Source organism: Scyliorhinus torazame, chromosome 9, assembly GCF_047496885.1.
Source record: "Scyliorhinus torazame isolate Kashiwa2021f chromosome 9, sScyTor2.1, whole genome shotgun sequence".
NCBI lineage: Eukaryota > Metazoa > Chordata > Chondrichthyes > Carcharhiniformes > Scyliorhinidae > Scyliorhinus > Scyliorhinus torazame.
Genome location: NC_092715.1, coordinates 272,084,796 through 272,109,937, shown reverse-complemented (window position 1 = coordinate 272,109,937; position 25,142 = coordinate 272,084,796). Strand labels below are relative to the sequence as shown.

The 25,142-nt window shown below is 46.0% G+C and overlaps 1 protein-coding gene across 8 annotated transcripts in view; it reads right to left on the bottom strand.

Annotated features, from left to right (window-relative positions):
* Positions 1-25,142, bottom strand: part of cntln (centlein, centrosomal protein) — a 725,020-nt gene that overhangs the window by 64,478 nt on the left and 635,400 nt on the right. For all 8 annotated transcript variants that reach the window (XM_072517511.1, XM_072517513.1, XM_072517506.1 and 5 more), the window contains exon 25: positions 3,048-3,236. In XM_072517511.1, coding sequence (XP_072373612.1) covers positions 3,048-3,236 — 189 coding nt within the window. The remainder of the gene's footprint in view (positions 1-3,047; positions 3,237-25,142) is intronic.

Here is a 25,142-nt window from a genome sequence, read left to right as displayed (position 1 = left end):
AGGGCATTTTGTGGAACGGTTTATTCTGAAAGGTGTTAAGTACACAAAGCCCATGTTTGCAGCAAAACTCAAGGAGACTCTGTCCTTTTCTCATTGATCTGTGCCAATCCCTGATGTCCGAGGCAGGAGTGCCATGGCTCATGGCCTGGTGGCCACTCTTGCGTTGAAATACCCCAATAGGTAAAGATATTCTGACACACGGATCCTGTTGTCAAGCCTCTCATAGAACTGGGGCGGGATTCTCCGACCCCCCTCCGGGTTGGAGAATCGCCGGGGGACGGCGTGAATCCCGCCGGCTGCCAAGTTTTCAGGCAATGGGGATTTGGCGGGGGCGGGAATCGCGGCACGCCAGTCGGCGGCCGCTGGCAGCGGCCCTCCCGGCGATTCTCCAGCCCGCGATGGGCTGAATGGCCACCTGTTTTTTTTTGCCGGTCCCGCCGGCGTAAATTAAAGTAGTTCCTTACCGGCGGGACCTGGCGGCGCGGGCGGTCTCCGGGTTTCTCGGGGTGGGGGCGTGGGGGGGATCTGGCCCCGGGAGGTGCCCCACGGTGGCCTGGCATGCGATCGGGGCCCACCGATCCTCGGGCAGGCCTGTGCCATGGGGGCTCTCTATTCTTCCGCACCGGCGGCTGTAGCGGTCCGCCATTGCCGGTGCGGAGACGAATCCCTCTGTGCATGCGCTAGGAATGACGCCAGCACACCCTAGCGCTCCCGTGCATGTGCCAACTGGTGCCGGCCGGCGGAAGCCCTTTGGCGCCGGTTGGCATGGTGCCAAGCCCCTTCCCTGCTGGCCGGCGCAAATCTCTCCGGGGCTGGCGTAGCCCCTGAAGGTGCAGAGGATTCCGCACCTTTGGGGCGGCCCGACGCTGGAGTGGTTCACGCCGCTCCGTCCCGCCGGAGTTGCCCGCCCCGCCGATTCCGGCAGAATCCCGCCCCTGGTCTTTCACCTTTGTAATGGAGCACAGCGTTGGAACACAGATATTCACCAGGTTAACTGGCCCTGTTTGAGCTGAGAGGCAGTTGGAGTGAACATGTTCTGAACTATTTGAATGAAATGAAAATGAAAATGAAATGAAATGAAATGAGGAGAGTTCCAGCATCTAGAGTAGTAAGTTCCGTACAATGGAGCTTAAACCTCGCTCCACATTTCCTCTAATTCTTTCTCTGCCAGGTGAATGTTTAATGTTTCTTTTCAGTGACCCAGCTGGTCTCTTGTACTGATGCTCTGTTGATGTTCATTCTACCGAGTGCCATGTCGATCAGGACTGACTTGCACTTGCTATTTACCAGCTGCAATGTGACCCTCAATCCTGTTAGGATACCGGAGCAGACACCAACATCTGTTATCATACTGAACCAGATCCCAATATTTGTTAGGATTCCGGACCAGATCCCAACATAGAAACGTGGAAACATAAAAAATAGGAGGAGGCCATTCGGCCCTTCGAGCTGCTCCGCCATTCATTATGATCATGGCTGACCATCCGACTCAATACCCTGATCCCGCTTTCCCCCCATATCCTTTGATCCCCTTCGCCCTAAGTGCGATATGTAACTGCTTCTTGAAAACATGCAATGTTTTGGACTCAACTACTTCCTGTGGTAACGAATTCCACAGGCCGACCACTCTCTGGATGAAGAAATGTCTCCCCATCTCTGTCCTAAATGGTCTACCCTGTATCCTCAGACTGTGACCCCTGGTTCTGGACACCCCCCCACCCCGCCCACCATCGGGAACATCCTTCCTGCATCTCCCCTGTCCAGTCTTGTCAGAATTTTATAGGTTTCAATGAAATTCCCCCTCATTCTTCTGAACTCCAGCGAATACAATCCCAACCGAGTCAATCTCTCCTCGTACGTCAATCCCACCATCCCAGAAATCAGTCTGGGAAATCTTCCTCTAGAGCAAGAACATCCTTCCTCCGATAAGGAGACCAAAATTGCACACAATATTCCACGTGTGGCCTCACCAAGGCCCTGCAAAGTTGCAGTGAGACATCCCTGCTCCTGTACTCAAATCCTCTCGCAATGAAGGCCAATACCATCTGCCATCTGTCTCCTTTGACACCTACTGCACCTGCGCACTTACCTTCAGTGACTGGTGTACGAGGACACCCAGGTCTCGTTGCACATTCCCCTCTCCTAATTTATGGCCATTCGGATAATAGGCCGCCTTCTCGTTTTGCTACCAAAGTGGATAACCTCAGATTTCTCCAAATTATACTGAATCTGCCATTCATTTACCCTCTCACTCAACTTGTCCAAATCAGACTGCAGGATCTCTGCATCCTCCTCACAGCTCACTCTCCCACACAACTTTGTATCATCTGCAAATTTGGAGATATTACATTTTGTTCCTTCATCTAAATCATGCATTGTGAATAGCTGGGGTCCCAGCACCAATCCATGCGGTACCCCACTAGTCACTGCTGGGGTCCCAGCACCGATCCCTGCGGTACCCCACTAGTCACTGCTGGGGTCCCAGCATCGATCCCTGCGGTACCCCACTAGTCACTGCTGGGGTCCCAGCACCGATCCCTGCGGTACCCACTAGTCACTGCTGGGGTCCCAGCACCGATCCCTGCGGTACCCCACTAGTCACTGCTGGGGTCCCAGCACCGATCCCTGCGGTACCCCACTAGTCACTGCTGCCAATTTGAAAAAGACCCGTTTATTCCTGCTCTTTGTTTCCTGTCTGCCAACCAGTTTTCTGTCCATCTCAATACACTGCCCCCAACCCCATGCGCTTTAATTTTACACACTGATCTCTTATGGGGGACTTCGTCAAATAGTTCAAGATGATCAAAGAGAAAACAACAAAAGGTTAGCAACAATTTCTCAAAATAAAAGAACAGTGACCTAAATTCAAAGTCGTGGAACCTTATTGATTAAATGTAGATCTGAACTAATCTTTTCATTCACATTACTATTCTGAATCTTACAAATAGTTCATCAGGGAAACTGTCCTTAAATCACCATTTCCCTCAAGTTATTATTCACTTCTTCATAATGCTAATAACTGGAAGATATATGCAAATATTTCTTACCATCTCATCCTCAAGATCCAATATATCTTGCAGGTCACTTTGTGAAATATTCAGAATAGTTGCAGCCATGGACTGAGCTCTATTAATAGACTCTTTTGAAAGACCTTCATGACTTATCTCTTTCACCTTTGTCCTTTTCAGTTGAGTTCTTCTGCTTTGGATTTCTTTGCATATCTCTGTGGCTAAGGCCTGTCATAAAGAATCAAGTCATTATTAACACAGGAATGCACCAATCTGAGTGATTGCATTTAAACTGAGCCTTTTTTGGGGGGGGGGGGGGTGGAAATAAAAATAGGTTAAAGTGCTTCACAGAGGCATGAGAAAATATCGAGGCTCAGCTAAAGGAGATACTCCAAGGGGAGACCAAAATATGTCAAAGAGGTGGCTTTTAAGGAGGGCCTTAAAAGGTGGAGGGAGGGCTGGAGGTGGAGAGGGGTTTGGGGAAGGAGTACCAGACGTGGGGGCATTGATGGCAATGGTTAGAACGTGGAACTTGAGGCCACAGAGTAGTTGAGGCAAATAACACAGATGCTTTTAAAGAAAACTAGATAAACATTTGACGCAGAAACTAGCAGGTTAAGTTAGCAGTGTGAGATTAAAGAAATTGAGTGGGAGAAGGCTCATGTGGGACATAGGTACCAACATTGAGTAGAGGGGCTGAATGGCCTGTTTCTGTACATTCAATATAATTTTAATTCTATGTAATTAAAGCCTCACACTAAATATTTTCTCAATTAGTTAATGTTTGTGTCATTAGGCAAAATAAGGTGTTTTACAAATACACATTTTTCTGTGTGTCAGATTTCGTCTATTCACAAATTAACCGGAAAAGTTGAATTGCTTCTATATTTCCATTACATAGAACATAGAACATAGAAAATACAGCACAGAACAGGCCCTTCGGCCCACGATGTTGTGCCGAACCTTTGTCCTAGATTAATCATAGATTATCATTGAATTTACAGTGCAGAAGGAGGCCATTCGGCCCCCCGAGTCTGCACCAGCTCTTGGAAAGAGCACCCTACCCAAACTCAACACCTCCACCCAACACCAAGGGCAATTTGGACATTAAGGGCAATTTATCATTGGCCAATTCACCTAACCCGCACATCTTTGGACTGTGGGAGGAAACCGGAGCACCCGGAGGAAACCCACGCAGACACGGGGAGGACGTGCAGACTCCGCACAGACAATGACCCAAGCCGGAATCGAACCTGGGACCATGGATCTGTGAAGCAATTGTGCTATCCACAATGCTACCGTGCTGCCCTTAAGAACAAATAAATCTACACTATATCATTTTCCCGTAATCCATGTACCTATCCAACAGCTGCTTGAAGGTCCCTAATGTTTCCGACTCAACTACTTCCACAGGCAGTGCATTCCATGCCCCCACTACTCTCTGGGTAAAGAACCTACCTCTGATATCCCTCCTATATCTTCCACCTTTCACCTTAAATTTATGTCCCCTTGTAATGGTGTGTTCCACCTGGGGAAAAAGTCTCTGACTGTCTACTCTATCTATTCCCCTGATCATCTTATAAACCTCTATCAAGTCGCCCCTCATCCTTCTCCGCTCTAATGAGAAAAGGCCTAGCACCCTCAACCTTTCCTCGTAAGACCTACTCTCCATTCCAGGCAACATCCTGGTAAATCTTCTTTGCACCTTTTCCAGAGCTTCCACATCCTTCCTAAAATGAGGCGACCAGAACTGTACACAGTACTCCAAATGTGGCCTTACCAAAGTTTTGTACAGCTGCATCATCACCTCACGGCTCTTAAATTCAATCCCTCTGTTAATGAACGCGAGCACACCATAGGCCTTCTTCACAGCTCTATCCACTTGAGTGGCAACTTTCAAAGATGTATGAACATAGACCCCAAGGTCTCTCTGCTCCTCCACAATGCCAAGAACTCTACCGTTAACCCTGTATTCCGCATTCATATTTGTCCTTCCAAAATGGACAACCTCACACTTTTCAGGGTTAAACTCCATCTGCCACTTCTCAGCCCAGCTCTGCATCCTATCTATGTCTCTTTGCAGCCGACAACAGCCCTCCTTACTATCCACAACTCCACCAATCTTCGTATCGTCTGCAAATTTACATGGCTACTCAATGTCCCGGAATATTATTCACAAGGAGTTAATACCAAGTTTCCTCTTTGAAAGAACTTTGGGGATAACTGGACCAGCACACAAAGATATAATTCTGTCCTCACTTCAGAGTCATGTCCTTTGTCCTTCTGTTTATGTTGCTGCAGTCACATATATCATGGAAATTGCCCAAGTAAAGGTGTCATGTTGTAATTATACATTTCTGACAAGGAGGGAGGGGTGGAAAGAGCGAGGGAAAGATCGGACGAGGAAAGAGAAAGGTCGGATGAGGTAGAAAAGATTTAAGGGAAGAGGTGAAGGAAGAGAGAGGTGAAGGTAGGAGGGAGAAAAAAGGTGAATGAGATAAGGCGGGAGAAAGAGAAGGAGTAATGGGATGTGGGAATTAGGGAGAGAAGGGGGAATGGATCAGGAGAGAATGAGGGAGATGGCAGCAATGAGAGAAAGGGAGGTGAAAAGGGGAGGGAAAACAGAAAGAGGAGAATGGGAGTGATGTGGTTGTGAGAGTAGGAGAGACAGGGATAGGAAAAGAATGAGGGAGAAAGGAAAAAAGAAGAAAGGGGAGGGAGTAGGGTGGTGAAGAGAGATGGGTGGGAGAAAGGAGAAGGAGACAGTGGAGAATGGTAAGGTAGATAAGAGAAGATGGCAATGGAGAGGGGAAGGCAAAGAATGAAAGGACATGAAAGGGAGTAGGGTAAGAGGTAGAGGGGAAGAGGAAGATTCCGTGTTTAGTATGTGAAGAGCTCTGCTGGCGATGGAAGGCAGCTTTGTGAAGCAGGAAACAGCCGTGGTGCTGGGAAACGTTTGGCTTTGGAGAGGAATGGGAAGCAAGAGGCCGCAAAATGGACAGGTGAGGAGTTCAGTACAAGAAACTGTGAAAGTCTAAACAGTATGGATAACAATGTGCCATTGGTGAGAATGGCGATGGGAGATGCAGTTTCTGTGGAGAATGGACCCACCACCAACTGAAGAAGCTCCACATGGAGCCAGCATCTTTCACTATGTTATAAAGAGGTTCTGATGTTTGCATTATCTTTACATCTTATTTAAAACCTCAGGTTTAATTAACAAATAAAACTCAGTGGAAAAAATCTCCTAAAATGGATAAGTTTCAAACAACTAAAAAGTTTCATAAGCTTAAAATAAGGAACAAATTGATAAATATTTGAAGATAATCCTTTTCATCTTTATCGCTAACAGCACCATAACCATCTAAGAATGTAGAATGGTGACCTGCTTTCAACCTTCCACTGAATAGAACTGCTCGAAAGTAGGAAATGAATCCAGCAACAATGTGCATTCATATAGCACCATTAATGTAGTAACATGTCCCAAGATGTTGCAGGAAGCATCATCAAACAACATTTAACACCAAGCCACATAATGACAGGCTTGGTCAAAGATGGACCTTTCAAGGACATATTTGAAAGAGAAAAAAGGTGAAGAGGTGGAAAGTTATAGGAAGGGAATTCCAGAGATTAGGGTGCTGGCGGCTGATTACACCAAAGGTGGAAGGATTAAAATTGGGGAGGCTCAAGGTGCTAGAATTGGTGGAGCACAGATATCTTGGAGAGTTGTAAGTTTGGAGGAGATGAAACAGGAAGGGGCGAGAATGTGAAGGGATTTGGGTTTTGACCGACCAGGAGTGCATCAGATTAATCAAACCTAAAAGATAACAAAGGCATGGACGAGAATTTCAGCAACTGAGGAGCTGAGACAGAGGTGCTTTCACTCTGATATTCTCAGTGTGGGAGATGTGTTGCCTTTAGATGGAACAAGCTGGCAATTGTACAGATGAAATTAGGACAAAAAGCTGTGTCCTATCACTCGGCAGTGCGCCACTATGCTGTTCACTTCCTTTTCCTTACGGTATATGTCATCCTTTGCCCAGTTTAAATAAATTATTCAGTAATCTGAATTAAACACATGAATTAAAACAGTGCAGCAATTTTTTATGCACATTTCCAATTATCCTGCAATTTGAAGTGAGCAACTTTTTATGCATTTCAATTACATCTTCAGTTTTTTTTAAACGGAGGTTCGTCAATTTAATCTGTTCATTGCACCCGAGCTCTGCTGGTGCGGTATTGTCACTGTGGATCAGTGGTGATCCTTAATGTTTCATTACTTATTAAACTTGTACTTACTATGTGTAAAATTGAGAACAATGATTGAGTTTTAAAGTGAAAGTGGTTGGCGATGACAGTCCCTGCCCTGTTAGATTGCTGCAATGGCAGCAACCTTTTTAAAACAAAACTTTGGATTGGCAAACTGTGGGATACTTATATACAAGGTACATAATTGAAACTTTACTGCCAATCCATCCTCCTAAACGATCTGTAAAATTGCAGGAACCACAGAGGAAGATTTGTGTAGTGCCTTGAATGTTAAAAAGCAATTCACATGCCAGTGTGAGGAAACAGTGTCAAACCAGGAAGGAATAGGATTGAAGAGGTTACTAAAGGTTGAAGGGATAGATTTTTAAAAAAGATCATTAAGGTTGAGGGAGGAAGACTTTCTGTGAGATGAAGGGAGTGAAAGAAATAATCTAAAGTTTAATTACAATTGTGGTTATGGACAACGCTCATTCATAGTTTTCTAGTCTTCAAATACTCGAGCCTGTAATTACTGCGCCCCATAATTTACATAAAGACATGTACATGTTGCAACATCTGGAACAGGTGTGTCAGGACTGCTAGTAATATGCTAAAGGCTGTCTCATTAGGTGGAGCAGGCACATATTTTGAAGCATGTATGAACTGAGCACCACAACAATAGCTACAACAGCCGATAGCACAATAGCCTGATTGCTTTGTCTCACTTTATTGATTGATGTAATAATTTTTCCAAGTGATGCTGGAACAGCTATGATTAAAATCTGACCACATTCATACATTAATCTGTGGAGAGTTCACAGGGAGAGGATATTCCCGAAGCAAATAGCTTCCTTATTTTTGAATTGTTCATTCGGCTTGATGACAAGTTGCCCCAGAGCAACCTAAACCTGGCACTTGACAGGAACTGCCACCTTGTCTAATAACTCTAATAAAGTTTGACCAGAGGGCACATTTTAAAATGCTGAAGTTTAATACTGTGCTAAGGATGACAGTGGCATCTAAATGCTGGTCTACCTTCCCAAAAGAATGCATTGTCACGTCAACAATTAATCTTAATCATCATTTGCTATGAATGATTTATAATTGAGTTCATGTTATTAGTATTACAGAGGGGCTGCATTGCAATGTTGGGACTCTGCATGTATAAGCAACACTTTAACGCAATGAATGACACTTATGGTAACTGTCAATGTTTCTACAGAAAGGCCTTGAGCATCCTTTTAATCAGTTTCATATTCTAAAAATGCAACTACAAGTTTGTATGTGTGACAATGCGTACTCTTTTGAGATTTTAAGATTTAAAATATCTGCAGTTTCTGGCAGAGCTGGTGAAGGATATGTTGCATATACTGATTCACATTAACATGCCATTGGAAGGCGATCATAATCAGTTACAAAATATGCATTTTCTAATAAATAAAATCACCCTTTCAATTCAGAATGATCTAAATACAGATCTGTCTTGCTACCAACATAATGATTTTAAAAGCTTACAAAGAATATAGAAGAATGCTAAAAGTTGAGTTCGGCCTAGATGTTGGGTCTCGGGGAGGAAATGGATGACGAGGGTATGGCCTTTGTGGAGGAAACCAAAGCTTCATCTTCCCAATGTCTGCTGGGCGGAAACTGAGGCTCATCCAAGTTTGGACATCAAACAGGAACTAAAAGAGGTGGTGGAGGAAGACAGCTGGGTATCACAAGTGTATGTATGGATGCTGATTCCATGTCTGTGCATGATTGTTGCAAAAGATAACATCAGGATGAGAGAAGGAGATGGCCAAGGAAAGATCCTTGAGGATTCCAGAGGTAATCGTGTGGGGCAGAAAGATAAAGCATTGCTGGAGATAGTCTGGGTATGATCAGATAGATGAGGGTGAAATCACACAAGGGCAGACACACTGACATTGACAAGGGAAGAGACATGTTCAGGGAGGGTGGCGTGGTCGACTATATGAAAAGCTGCAAAGCGGTTGAGGAGGATGAGGAAATTAATGCTCTGAAGTCAGAATAACAAAGGATGTAATTTATGACTTTGGGTAGGGCTGTTCTGTACTGTGGCAGGAGCAGTAATCAGATCTGAATAGGGATTTGCAGCAAAGTGGGATAAAAATTCAAGAGGCTAGGCAAGGTAAGGTAGTGTGGAATCAGCTACATCTTCTGACAATGACAGCAAAACAATAAGTACGCTTATCATGTCCCACCACAGTTTGTTGAGTGCTTTAGTGGTTTATCATCAGTGCCCAGCGAGTAGCACAGTGACCGTTAGTCTTCACTTCAAATTATTCCTCCACTTCCATTCTTACATACACTTGATTTGATTGATTTAGATTTACCCCGTGGACCGGCACAGTGAAAAGTATTGTTCTGCATACAGTCCAGACAGATCATTCCATACATGAAAAACATAGGACAAACAATAAATACACAATGTAAATACATAGACACAGACATTGGGTGAAGCATACGGAGTGTAGTGATACAACAGGAGAGAAGATGTGTGGAGAGATCAGTCCATAGGAGAGTCATTCAGGAGTCCGGTAACAGTGGGGAAGAAGCTGTTTTTGAACCCCGTACTCTACATGTACTTCCTTGTTGCCCTCAATTATCAGTATAGCCGTAATGGTCGCATTCAGCTAGCTGGGATTTACTGCATCTTCCAGTTACTAAATCTCCCAGTTTCTAAGACACCCAATAACATCAGAGATATAAGGCAGCATACAGACCATGGCCAGAGAGGCAATGGGAAGGTGGCGTGTGGTCAGAGATGGAGCAGACGCAGCTGAGGGTTCACTTCTTTTGTACCATTCAGTATTCCTCAATGCAACCATTTTTTAGACATGGTCCTCAGGATGCAGTCAATGTGGGTAAGGTTACATTTAGTAACTCGTGTTAGTCCTTTAGCTAATAATACCATGAGTGATCTGCCTCCTTATGAAGCTACTTGCACCTTTCTTTCTTCTCTGAACCAGCTGCAACATCCAGAAACATGTTTCTCAGAATCTGCCAACGAGTGACTTTTGCAGCATGTATCCTGAATCACCCCATTTCTCACAATCAACAGCCAAAAGGCATCCATAACGGGCCAGTTAAAGACTCCACTGGGCAAAACACGGAGCTCAATTGAGTAGAGATAGCAAATGTGGAGGAGCTCAATGCTCGCCAGCCAGTTAGAGGGACTGTCTCGCCACTGAAGAGCCCAAAATCTTCAGCTCGCAGATGCTGCTTTTAAAATAATAATGGGATAGTTCTGCAGATGCCAGCTTGAGTGAAAAGCTCGTCAACACCATTTACTATATCTTGGGGGACTACTTCACAACTTTGTGTATCCTGGGACACGTGCCTCCTTTAGGGATGTCTGTAGTAGGATGGCGAAATTGGGTCCTGGCTTCATCCATGGACACAGACTGCTGCCAAGGAAGCCTTGTGCCAACATTCCTCTTCCAGGCTTGGCAATCAGCTGCAGACAACTTCTCCATTCTTATTAGCCATTAGATGTGAGTGATTGTGGATCAGAGGCCATTTCCCTGTCCAAGTAGATGCTCAGATGGTGGGGCAGTGTCTCAGAATATGTCTTTTCTTTTAAGCTGCTCCTTCAATAGTTTTCCTTCCAGTTTTATAAGTGTCACTCTCTCTCTCTTACAATGTTGGCTTGTTTCCCATCACCGTGCAGTACTCAGCACTTTCTGCTGTATTTTCACCATTATATTACTTGACTAAACATTTTGTGACTTGCATTTCAATAAATGCTGGGTGCTGTGATGCATAGTGTTGGCTGCAATCCAATTCTTAAATTAGAAATTTCAGCAGTATTTTCTGTTCCACTTTCTTGTGATGGCTCAATTCCAAATAATCTGCAAGCTTCACTTCTGTAATCTGAATGTGAACATTCAGCATATCTACAGAACTGACTTTTTTATGAATCAAAGATTCCATTTTACATATGTCTAAAATCAGAGTAAGTCTTCTTTCTATGAAGTGAGCTAATTGCAACCATTAGATCTGAGTCACTGTGGATAGAAGCCACAGTAAGAAGTCTTACAACATTGACGAATGTGATATAAAATAGTTACTTTAGAGATATTAGTTACTGTAATGTAGAGATAGGCCAGTCTCATTCTGGTGAGTTCACAGACAAAGGATTTCAGACCGCATGGCAAAGCAAGGAGGAGGTGTGTCCACCATAGGAGGAGAAAAGGATGCTGGGTCATAGGGGCCAGAGGAAGGGATGAGAAGTGAGCCAATCAGAATGTATGACCAGGTCAGGAGGGATATAGGATGACCTATGGGCATCGTGTATGTGAAACTTGATGCCATTTGAATGTATCAGTACAGACTCCTTTGTTCTACAGCCTCACTTGATTCCAGAAGTGTACGAAGCAGGATGTGCTTTGTGCTCCTGAGAATTGAGGAAAGCTTGCAAGCTAAATAAAATAACTAATGCTGTACCTGCAAATCCATCTCGACTTTTATTGAGGCCAGACTGACGGGTAAAGAAATTTGGGATTTGACAATTGGTGCCGAAAACCCGGGATTTCTCAACACGGTTCTGACCAACTGCGAAATCAGAATTAGACTGATTATGAACAGGAGGATGGGGAAAAAGGGCCCACAATGTACAGCTGGAAAATGACCGCGCATTGATTTTCCCCCTCGTCTTATCGTCTGATTAGTCTGGTCACTCGCGGTTGGTACGGAAAGATCGTCTCGACGAAATCAAAGGTCAGTCTGGGGATTAGAAATTTAATTGATGGGATTTCATATTGTTGATTCGGCTTGGGTTAGGTTTTGGGTTGATGGGACATCTAAAATGATGATTCAATTCCAAGTATAAGTGTTTTTATGGCTGATGGGACTTCAGTAGTGAAGGTTCAGTCCAGTATAAGTGTTTTTATGGCTGATGGGACTTCAGTAGTGAAGGTTCAGTCCAGTATAAGTGTTTTTAAATCTGAAGATCATTCAATTCCATGTGTGAGTGTTTTAAATCTATAGTTAATTAAGCTAAAAAAAAAATTGTACCCTTGGACTGAAGTGGCGAAAAACGCAGTTCTGAGGACTAGTTGAGATTGTGGGGAATTGCTTGGATAAATTTCAAGACAAGGACATCCATACAGCTGGATGCTGCATATTGGTTGAAGCAGAAGTCTCTCAAAGGGATAACAGCAGCAGCCAAAGTTAAAGACGACAGACAGTGCTTCTCACTCAGGCCTTGAGATAACAGCAGCAGTCTGTAGTGTAATCGGATACCTTTCCTTTGAGCCAGTGAACTCCAGCAAAGTTACGTTTTGAATTAATTAAAGGAAACCAGTGGGTTTCTCCACCTCTTTGATAAAAGTTATTATTTTCGAAAGCAATTGATTGAAATTGCCAGAATCTTAAGTTTTACTTACTTGAAATAATGTTTATCTCATTTTATTTGTGAATTAATAGAAACTTAAAGAAGATCACTGACACCATTTTAAAAAGTGTAAATCTGGAGATGATAGTTGACTTTGCCAACATTTTTGTGAATGTAAGAAAAACTTGTTAAAAGAAAAATTGTTAAGATAAAGAATTAATTAAGTTGTAAATGTTATACAAGTTGTGTTAAGCAAATCGTAAATTTAGTTCTGAGTTGAGATCAGAGCTATGCTTGCAAGTTGCAGTAATTCAATTTGAATTTTCAAACATTTTTAAGTTTTAAAAGAACACTGTTAGAACCTTTTCAATCGTTTTGCCAAGAAAAAAAAAAAATGCGCAAGTAGAGACAGGAAAGTCTCGGGTCAAACAAAAGATGAGCTACGTAGTTCAATGGCTGGCCTTGAATTGACAGAAAATGATAAATTCAATAATTTAGAAATGTCACTAAAAGTTCCGACTGCACCTGTAGCATTGTCTGCACTAATTCCAGAACCACCAGAGTATAATAATTTATATCCAGTCACTGCTCCCCAGATTCCAATCATGCCAGTAACTCAAGCCCTTTTAGGTGATAGTGTGGGTCCTGATTTACCATCTTCACGATCAGTAGAGAAAGAGGAGCTCTGTTCCGCAAGCCCAGTTAGCTCTAGGACCAGATCTCGGACAGCAAGAGAAGGGCTTGATCCTAACCAGAAACAATTAAGCATACCACCTAAATCCCTCCAAACCAAGGGGAAACCGCAAATTTCAGAACAAAGGGAGCTGCAACAGATGATTTTGAAAAGAAAGAACTCCCTCTAGTGACAGGGAGGGACGCAAAGTCGTGGAAGAACCAGAGGAAATAGCTAGAGTGCCCCCTGGTGAGACTCGGAGACAGTTGCCGATTAGGAAGATACCAATCACTTGAATTATGCTAGCCACGCTGCACTTCAGCAAGCCCATGCGTTAGACGACGATAGAAGGACACAGATCCTGAATGCGTTGAATAGCACATTTCAAAAGCCCATAAATCTTTCTGTTATCTTAGGCCTAAAACCTAAGAAGATTGAAGAGCCAGAGGAATTTCTGGAGCGTTTTAATGAAATCTACCGTGGGCAGTCAGGCGACTTGCTATATCAAAATGGTCAGAATTCCCCTCAATATTGTGCTATGTTAATGCATTGCCTACCACCTTCTGTGGCTACTGCTGTGAAATGTAATAACATGAATTGGACAGAGAACGACCCTTCCCAGATGGCAAGGGCAGTCAGATTTTATTGGAAGGAGGGTGTAGGCCAGGAAGGAGGCTCAGTTACAAAGGTTAAGACTGAGTATGTAATGAAAAAGGATGATCTGCGACCCCAACAAGCGTCAGAAATGGTAGTTTACCAGCCGGAGCCCCAATATTGTGACTTTGGGTGGGTGGATCAGCAAGGGGGAGGATACCAAACCCACCCAAAGGGACCCTCAGCTCCTTTTTATGGCCCACCGTATGCATCAACAGCTTTACAGCCGCCGCCCCCTCTGAGGGGCCATTGGACTACTGGGAGAAGAGGACGGGGCAGATATAGAGGGAACAATGCATGTTTTAATTGCGGCCATGCAGATCACTGGCAACAGGAATGCCCCTTATAAGACAGGCAGCAGAAGGAGATTATCCGACCCAAAGGAGGGGGTACCCACCAAGGGGAGGACAGACGAGATACACTGACTTCTCCCAGGCAAACCCTTTCCCAACATAGGATTGACTAGCTAATTTAGTCATAAGGACTCTCCAATCGGACAGGGAACCTATATCTCTCTGCAGATAGATTAACATCACTACTTTGTAAACGACACTGGAGCAGCCATGTCTTCTGTGCAATCAGAACTTCGACTACCATTATCCGACCACACGCAGCAATTGTCGGGGTTCTAAGGACAGGTGTGTGAGTATCCTATTTCTGAACCTGTGACAGTCACTTTCGAGAATAAGTCTGCAGATCATCAGTTTGTAGTGACTACTGGATTGGACTGTAATTTGTTGGCCCGAGATTTACTGTGTATCTTCCAGCTACAGCTAGAATACGGAGACGAAGGGGTAACGGTCCAATCATGGAGGATGAGACAACAGTGCTATATTTCTATCACCCCCAGTGGTGGACGTTAGACATTGAACATTCACTGCATCACGTTACCCTGGCCTATGACAGAACCGGACAAAACAGGGAGTTGGAGGACAAATACCGGCCATTAATTGGGACCGAATGGCCAGTCAAGGTTACAGCCAAGGTCATGGGAAAAGAAGGTACAGCCGATTTTGTTACAATATCACCACATTTATGGCCAGTCAGCTTCGGTAAGCCCTCATATTACACGTCACGTCCACGACCAGTACCATGCCAGGGATCTGGGGCAAATGGTAAGGAGGGCAGTGGATCATTCGGATCCAACAGAGTACGCACTTCAAGTCATGCCGGACGGCACTGCCATAAAATATTTTGAGGTCACTGAAACAATTAACACTCGACTGCAGCATCACACATGGGAGTTCAGGACTTGACCGCTAACATCACTAAATTTATGGAACGCATACGGGATCACCTGGACGGAATGCAGGATCCTGGCGCTTGGGGTAACTGGGGATTTGGAGGTTGGAAGGACTGGTTGATAAATATGGTCATGTATTTAGTGGTGGCTATCGGCTGCATCTTTGTGGGCCCAGCCATCCTTAAATGTGTGATGGGTAGAATGCGGGGTACACTGGAACAGATCAACGCCCCTAAAATCTTAACTGTTAAAATCCATGAGGGTGCAGCAGGTGAGGGGGGACTAAGCCAGGAATTGGAAATGCAGCGACGGATCTTTTTAGATGAGGAACCGTAGCTATGGATTGGATAGTTCGGTTATCATGGAATGATAAAAGGAGGGAATGACGAATGTGATATAAAATAGTTATTTTAGAGATATTAGTTACTGTAATGTAGAGATAGGCCAGTTTCATTCTGGTGAGTTCACAGACAAAGGATTTCAGACCGCATGGCAAAGCAAGGAGGAGGTGTGTCCACCATAGGAGGAGAAAAGGATGCTGGGTAATAGGGGCCAGAGGAAGGGATTGGAAGTGAGCCAATCAGAATAGATCAACAGGTCAGGAGGGATATAGGATGACCTATGGGAATCGTGTATGTGAAACTTGATGCCATTTGAATGTATCAGTACAGACTCCTTTGTTCTACAGCCTCACTTGATTCCAGAAGTGTACGAAGCAGGATGTGCTTTGTGCTCCTGAGAATTGAGGAAAGCTTGCAAGCTAAATAAAATAACTAATGCTGTACCTGCAAATCCATCTCGACTTTTATTGAGGCCAGACTGACGGGTAAAGAAATTTGGGATTTGACAACATCAGGTTAAAGTCCAACAGGTTTGTTTCGAATCACTAGCTTTCGGAGCACTGCTCCTTCCTCAGGTGAATGAAGAGGTCGGTTCCGGAAACATATATATAGACAGAGTCAATGTTGCAAGATGGTACTTTGAATGCAAGTCTTTGCAGGTAATTAAGTCTTTACAGGTCCAGGCGGTGCAACTGGAGAGAGGGTAATCACAGGTTATAGAGGTTTGAATTGTCTCAAGCCAGGGCAGTTGGTAGGATTTTGCAAGCCCAGGTCAGGTGGTGGGGGTGTTTGGTCCAATGCTATAACCTTCCCACAAAGAAATTGCTCTTTCATTGAGACGTCCAATTGAGGATCTCTGTTAATGGATATTGAAAAGGAGAAAGTTTTCACGCTGCAGTACTAACGCACAGTTTCTAGGAAGATAGCTGTGAACAAAGCCTTGGTGAGCACATGGAGTGATTTATAGCAAATGAGGGGGGACTCTGGAATTTGAGTTGTGGGAAAGGAGGGCCAGTGCTGGTCAGTGATGAACAGAAGTAATAATCACGAAGGTTTAGTGGGGATGTGATAGATGCAGAGAATGGGAGAACATGTTGCAAGTGACATGTTACTGAATAAAAAAATGCATAAATTAAAGACTTTTGGAATAAGGGCTATGAAAAGAGCATCTTACACCTGAGATTGTATTAATATTACTTAAATTGCATATTAAAATTGAAGAAATTTCAGGCTTTAGGGATCTATCTTATGCATATCCCTTGAATCATCTTAAATGTCACAATAACTTTTAGTTATATTGCATCTTTAATATAATACAATGCTCCAAGTTGCTTCGTAGAAACATGAGCAAATAAAGTTTAACATCAAGCCACATAAGGAGATATTAGAACAGAAAAGAAACTGATTGTGAGGAGAAAGATGTGGCGTGTTGAAGGGATTTTGAGAGAGGATTCCAGAGCTTAGGGCCCAGTCAGGCGAGATGATGCCCAGTAAACATGGAGTAGTTAAAATCTGCGATGTTCAAGACTGAATTGGATTTTCTTATTGTCACGTGTACCGAGGTACAGTGAAAAGTATTTTTCTGCCAGCAGCTCAACAGATCATTAAGTACATGGGAAGAAAAGAAAATACATAATAGGGCAACACAAGGTACACAATGTAACTAGATAACACCAGCATCGGGTGAAGCATTCAGGGTGTAATGTTAATCAGGTCAGTCCATAAGAGGGTCGTTTAGGAGTCTGGTAACAGTGGGGAAGAAGCTGTTTTTGAGTCTGTTCGTGCGTGTTCTCAGACTTCTGTATCTCTTGCCCAATTGAGGAAGTTGGAAGAGTGAGTAAGCCGGGTGGGAGGGGCCTTTGATTATGCTGCCCGCTTTCCCCAGGCAGCGGGAGGTGTAGATGGAGTCAATGGAGGGGAGGCAGGTTTGTGTGATGGGCTGGGCGGTGTTCACGACTCTCTGAAGTTTCTTGCGGTCCTGGGCCGAGCAGTTGCCATATCAGGCTGTGATGCAGCCCGATAGGATGCTTTCTATTGTGCATCTGTAAAAGTTGGTAAGAGTTAATATGGACATGCCGAATTTCCTTAGTTTCCTGAGGAAGTATAGGCGCTGTTGTGCTTTCTTGGTAGTAGCAGAGGCCAGACTTGGAGGAGCACAGATATGTCAGACGGTTGTAAGGCTGAAGGAGATTTTCAGAGATGCATGCTGTGGAGGCAGTTGAAAACAAGGATGGAAATATTAAAATCGAGACACTGCTTAACCGAGAGTCAACGAAGGTCAGCGAGCACAGGGGTTTTGGGTGAATGGCACTGGGAATGAGTTAGACCATGACCTCAACTTTATGGAGGGTAGAGGATGGGAGGGTGGTGGGGCGTGCACTGGAATGGTCAAGCTGAAAGGTAAATGCATGGCGAGGATCACAGTGGTGGCCAGGCACCAAAGGCTTCACTGTGACTTTTACATGGGAAATGTTGACATGGTCAAACTCATTTATAATGGGGAGAAGGTCAACACAAAAATGATGACCAACAAAACGCTGGCACATTTAGGGAGTGTGTGCAGATAAGAGTTTTTAAAAATATATTATCGATATAGAAAAAACCCCACAGGCAACCTCACAATCAATGATATGCAAAATAAAGCATCAGCATTAATGCGTGACACAACTTCCTCCTGTGTCAGATTGCCATATAAACGTTTTATTTTGTAAGTTATAATGTGTGCCTGCCACCACGTTATCTTTTACACTTGTCTCCGCTTTAGCAGGATAGAGAGGCTGGAATCGTGTGAAGTATGGTTAATATGTTGCGACAGTGGTTAGCAGAGTATATTTGGTTTAAAAGATTAATGAAATTTTTTCTAATAACTTAAACAGATGAAATGTGATTAATTATGCATAGGAGTGTGAAAAGGAGCATCTTAAATCAGAGATATCACAGTAATATTGAGTTATATAACGGATCAGAATAAGTAATACATCTTGAAATTTTAAATAAAATAGAATTGGATTGAGAATAAACCAGGCTGATCAGTAGTAATATTTATTATTAGAGTTTAATTTTACTAACTATGGAGTTTTACAGAAGGCATTTGATAAGGTGCCAGATCAAAGGTTATTGCAGGAAATAAATCTCATGGTGAAGGGGGTGACATGGTTTGAAGACTGGTTGGCAAACAGGAAACAGAGAGTTGGTCTAAATGGGTCTTTTTCTGGTTGACAGGATGTAACCAATGGTGTGCCACAGGGGTCAGTGCTGGGCCTCAATTTATTAGAATCTCGATAAATGACTGGGATGAAAAGACTGAAGTATGGTTGTTAAATTTGCTGACAACACAAAGATAGGTAGGAAAGTCAATCGTGAAGAGGACGTAAGGCGATGACAAATGGACACAGATAGCTTAAGTGAGTGGGCAAAGACCTGGCAAATGGAGTACAATGTAAGCAAATGTGAAATTATCCATTTTAGTAGAGTAGGAGGAATAAAAAGAGACTCTATCTAAATGGTGAGAGATTGCAGAGCTCTGAGGTGAAGAGGGATCTGCGTGAATCACAAAAGACCAGTATACAGGTTCAAGAAGTAATTAGGAAAGCTAATAGAATGTTAGCATTTATTATGAGGGGAACTGATTACAGGAGTAGGAGGTTATGCTTCAGTGGTACTGGACACTGGTGAAACTACATCTGGAATGGAGAGTATAGTATTAATCTCCTTAAGGGAAGGCTCAAGTGCGTTAGAAGCAGTTAAGAAAGAAATTACTGAACTAATACCAGGATTGGGCAGGTTGTCTTATGAGAAAAGGTTGGCGAGGTTAAGCTTATATCTGCTGGTGTTTAGAGGATTTAGAGGCGAATTGATTGAAACCATAAGGTCCTGAGGGGTATTGACAGGGTTGGTGAGGAGAGGATGTTTCCTCTAGTGGGAGAATTTAGAACGGGTCACTGTTTAAAAATAAAGGGTGGCCTGTTTAAGACAAGGACGAGAAAAAATGTTTTCACTCCGAGGTTTTGAGTCTTGGCACTCTCTTCCTCAAAAGGCAGTGGAAGCAGAGACTTTGAATAATTTTAAGGCAGAGCGGGATAGATTTTTGATTAACAAGGGGGTAAAAGGTTATCGGAGGAGCAGGAATGTGGGGTTGATGTTACAATTAGATCAGCCACAATCTTATTGAATGATGGGAGCAGGCACTAGGGGCCGAATGGGCGACTCCTGCTCCCAATTCGTATGTTCATATGTTTGTATGCACGTATCAATGCCATTGCCTTTTTATTTATCCGGGGGATGTGGGCATCATTGGCAAAGCTGGTATTTACTGCCCATCCTTTGAGCTCCGAAGAAGCTGGAAATGAGCCACTTTCTTATACTGTTGTAGCTATATAGTGTAGACACACCCACGGGTAGTACAGACACACCCACGGGTAGTACAGACACACCCACAGGTAGTACAGACACACCCACGGGTAGTGTAGACACACCCACGGGTAGTACAGACACACCCACAGGTAGTACAGACACACCCACGGGGAGTACAGACACACCCACGGGTAGTGCAGACACACCCACAGGTAGTACAGACACACCCACAGGTAGTACAGACACACCCACAGGTAGTACAGACGCACCCACAGGTAGTACAGACACACCCATGGGTAGTACAGACACACCCACGGGGAGTGCAGACACACCCACAGGTAGTACAGACACATCCACGGGTAGTACAGACCCACCCACGGGTAGTACAGGCACACCCACAGGTAGTACAGACGCACCCACAGGTAGTGCAGACACACCCACAGGTGGTGTAGACACGCCCACAGGTAGTACAGACACACCCACAGGTAGTACAGACGCACCCACAGGTAGTGTAGACACACCCACAGGTAGTACAGACACACCCACGGGTAGTACAGACACACCCACAGGTAGTACAGACACACCCACGGGTAGTACAGACACACCCACAGGTAGTACAGACACACCCACAGGTAGTACAGACACACCCACGGGTAGTGTAGACACACCCACAGGTAGTACAGACACACCCAAGGGTAGTGTAGACACCCCCCAGGTAGTACAGACACACCCACAGGTAGTACAGACACACCCACAGTAGTACAGACACACCCACGGGTAGTGTAGACACACCCACAGGTAGTGTAGACACACCCACAGGTAGGGCTGACACACTCACGGGTAGTGTAGACAAACCCACGGGTAGTACAGACACACCCACAGGTAGTACAGACACCCACAGGTAGTACAGACACACCCACAGTAGTACAGACACACCCACAGGTAGTGTAGACTCACCCGTGGGTAGTGTAGACACACCCACAGGTAGTACAGACACACCTACAGGTAGTGTAGACACACCCACGGGTAGTACAGACACACCCACGGGTAGTACAGACACACCCACAGGTGGTACAGACACACCCACAGGTAGTGTAGACTCACCCACAGGTAGTGTAGACACACCCACGAGTAGTACAGACGCACCCACAGATAGTACAGACACACCCACAGGTAGTACAGACACACCCACAGGTAGTACAGACACACCCACAGGTAGTACAGACACACCCACGGGTAGTGTAGACTCACCCACAGGTAGTACAGACTCACCCACAGGTAGTACAGACACACCCACGGGAAGTACAGACACACCCACAGGTAGTACAGGCACACCCACAGGTAGTACAGACACACCCACAGGTAGTGCAGACACACCCACAGGTAGTGTAGACACACCCACAGGTAGTACAGGCCCACCCACGGGTAGTACAGACACACCCACGGGTAGTGTAGACACACCCACAGGTAGTGTAGACTCACCCACGGTTAGTGTAGACACACCCACAGGAAGTACAGACACACCCACAGGTAGTACAGCCACACCCACAGGTAGTACAGACACACCCACAGGTAGTACAGACACACCCACAGGTAGTGTAGACACACCCACAGGTAGTACAGACACACTCACAGGTAGGGTACATACACCCACAGGTAGTGCAGACACACCCACAGATAGTGTAGACTCACCCACAGGTAGTGTAGACACACCCACAGGTAGTACAGACACACCCACAGGTAGTACAGACACACCCACAGGTAGTACAGACACACCCACGGGTAGTGTAGGCACACCCACAGGTAGTGTAGACTCACCCACAGGTAGTACAGACACACCCACGGGTAGTACAGACACACCCACGGGTAGTACAGACACACCCACGGGTAGTAGAGACACACCCACGGGTAGTACAGACACACCCGCAGGTAGTGCAGACACACCCACAGGTAGTGTAGACACACCCACGGGTAGTACAGACACACCCATGGGTATTACAGACACACCCACGGGTAGTACAGACACACCCACAGGTAGTACAGACACACCCACGGTTAGTATAGATACACCCACGGGTAGCATAGACACACCCACAGGTAGGGTAGACCCACCCACAGGTAGTGTAGACCCACCCACAGGTAGTGCAGACACACCCACAGGTAGTGCAGACCCACCCACAGGTAGTACAGACACACCCACAGGTAGTACAGACACACCCACGGGTAGTGTAGACTCACCCACAGGTAGTACAGACTCACCCACAGGTAGTACAGACACACCCACGGGTAGTACAGACACACCCACAGGTAGTACAGACACACCCACAGGTAGTACAGACACACCCACGGGAAGTACAGACACGCCCACAGGTAGTACAGACACACCCACAGGTAGTATAGACACACCCACAGGTAGTGCAGACACACCCACAGGTAGTACAGACACACCCACAGGTAGTGCAGACACACCCACAGGTAGTGTTGACACACCCACAGGTAGTACACACACACCCACGGGTAGTACAGGCCCACCCACGGGTAGTACAGACACACCCACGGGTAGTACAGACACAATCACGGGTAGTGTAGACACACCCACAGGTAGTACAGACACACCCACAGGTAGTACAGCCACACCCACAGGTAGTACAGCCACACCCACAGGTAGTACAGACACACCCACAGGTAGGGTACACACACCCACAGGTAGTGCAGACACACCCACAGATAGTGTAGACTCACCCACAGGTAGTGTAGACACACCCACAGGTAGTACAGACACACCCACAGGTAGTACAGACACGCCCACGGGTAGTACAGACACACCCACGGGTAGTACAGACACACCCACGGGTAGTGTAGACTCACCCACAGGTAGTACAGACTCACCCACAGGTAGTACAGACACACCCACGGGTAGTACAGACACACCCACAGGTAGTACAGACACACCCACAGGTAGTACAGACACACCCACGGGAAGTACAGACACGCCCACAGGTAGTACAGACACACCCACAGGTAGTACAGACACACCCACAGGTAGTGCAGACACACCCACAGGTAGTACAGACACACCCACAGGTAGTGCAGACACACCCACAGGTAGTGTTGACACACCCACAGGTAGTACACACACACCCACGGGTAGTACAGGCCCACCCACGGGTAGTACAGACACACCCACGGGTAGTACAGACACAATCACGGGTAGTGTAGACACACCCACAGGTAGTACAGACACACCCACAGGTAGTACAGCCACACCCACAGGTAGTACAGCCACACCCACAGGTAGTACAGACACACCCACAGGTAGGGTACACACACCCACAGGTAGTGCAGACACACCCACAGATAGTGTAGACTCACCCACAGGTAGTGTAGACACACCCACAGGTAGTACAGACACACCCACAGGTAGTACAGACACGCCCACGGGTAGTACAGACACACCCACGGGTAGTACAGACACACCCACAGGTAGTGTAGACTCACCCACAGGTAGTACAGACACACCCACGGGTAGTACAGACACACCCACGGGTAGTACAGACACACCCACAGGTAGTGTAGACACACCCACGGGTAGTACAGACACACCCACGGGTAGTACAGACACACCCACGGGTAGTACAGACACACCCACAGGTAGTGTATACACACCCACGGGTAGTACAGACACACCCACGGGTAGTACAGACACACCCACAGGTAGTACAGACACACCCACGGGTAGTGTAGACACACCCACGGGTAGTACAGACACACCCACAGGTAGTACAGACACACCCACGGGGAGTACAGACACACCCACGGGTAGTGCAGACACACCCACAGGTAGTACAGACACACCCACAGGTAGTACAGACACACCCACAGGTAGTACAGACGCACCCACAGGTAGTACAGACACACCCATGGGTAGTACAGACACACCCACGGGGAGTGCAGACACACCCACAGGTAGTACAGACACATCCACGGGTAGTACAGACCCACCCACGGGTAGTACAGGCACACCCACAGGTAGTACAGACGCACCCACAGGTAGTGCAGACACACCCACAGGTGGTGTAGACACGCCCACAGGTAGTACAGACACACCCACAGGTAGTACAGACGCACCCACAGGTAGTGTAGACACACCCACAGGTAGTACAGACACACCCACGGGTAGTACAGACACACCCACAGGTAGTACAGACACACCCACGGGTAGTACAGACACACCCACGGGTAGTACAGACACACCCACAGGTAGTACAGACACACCCACGGGTAGTGTAGACACACCCACAGGTAGTACAGACACACCCAAGGGTAGTGTAGACACCCCCCAGGTAGTACAGACACACCCACAGGTAGTACAGACACACCCACAGTAGTACAGACACACCCACGGGTAGTGTAGACACACCCACAGGTAGTGTAGACACACCCACAGGTAGGGCTGACACACTCACGGGTAGTGTAGACAAACCCACGGGTAGTACAGACACACCCACAGGTAGTACAGACACCCACAGGTAGTACAGACACACCCACAGTAGTACAGACACACCCACAGGTAGTGTAGACTCACCCGTGGGTAGTGTAGACACACCCACAGGTAGTACAGACACACCTACAGGTAGTGTAGACACACCCACGGGTAGTACAGACACACCCACGGGTAGTACAGACACACCCACAGGTGGTACAGACACACCCACAGGTAGTGTAGACTCACCCACAGGTAGTGTAGACACACCCACGAGTAGTACAGACGCACCCACAGATAGTACAGACACACCCACAGGTAGTACAGACACACCCACAGGTAGTACAGACACACCCACAGGTAGTACAGACACACCCACGGGTAGTGTAGACTCACCCACAGGTAGTACAGACTCACCCACAGGTAGTACAGACACACCCACGGGAAGTACAGACACACCCACAGGTAGTACAGGCACACCCACAGGTAGTACAGACACACCCACAGGTAGTGCAGACACACCCACAGGTAGTGTAGACACACCCACAGGTAGTACAGGCCCACCCACGGGTAGTACAGACACACCCACGGGTAGTGTAGACACACCCACAGGTAGTGTAGACTCACCCACGGTTAGTGTAGACACACCCACAGGAAGTACAGACACACCCACAGGTAGTACAGCCACACCCACAGGTAGTACAGACACACCCACAGGTAGTACAGACACACCCACAGGTAGTGTAGACACACCCACAGGTAGTACAGACACACTCACAGGTA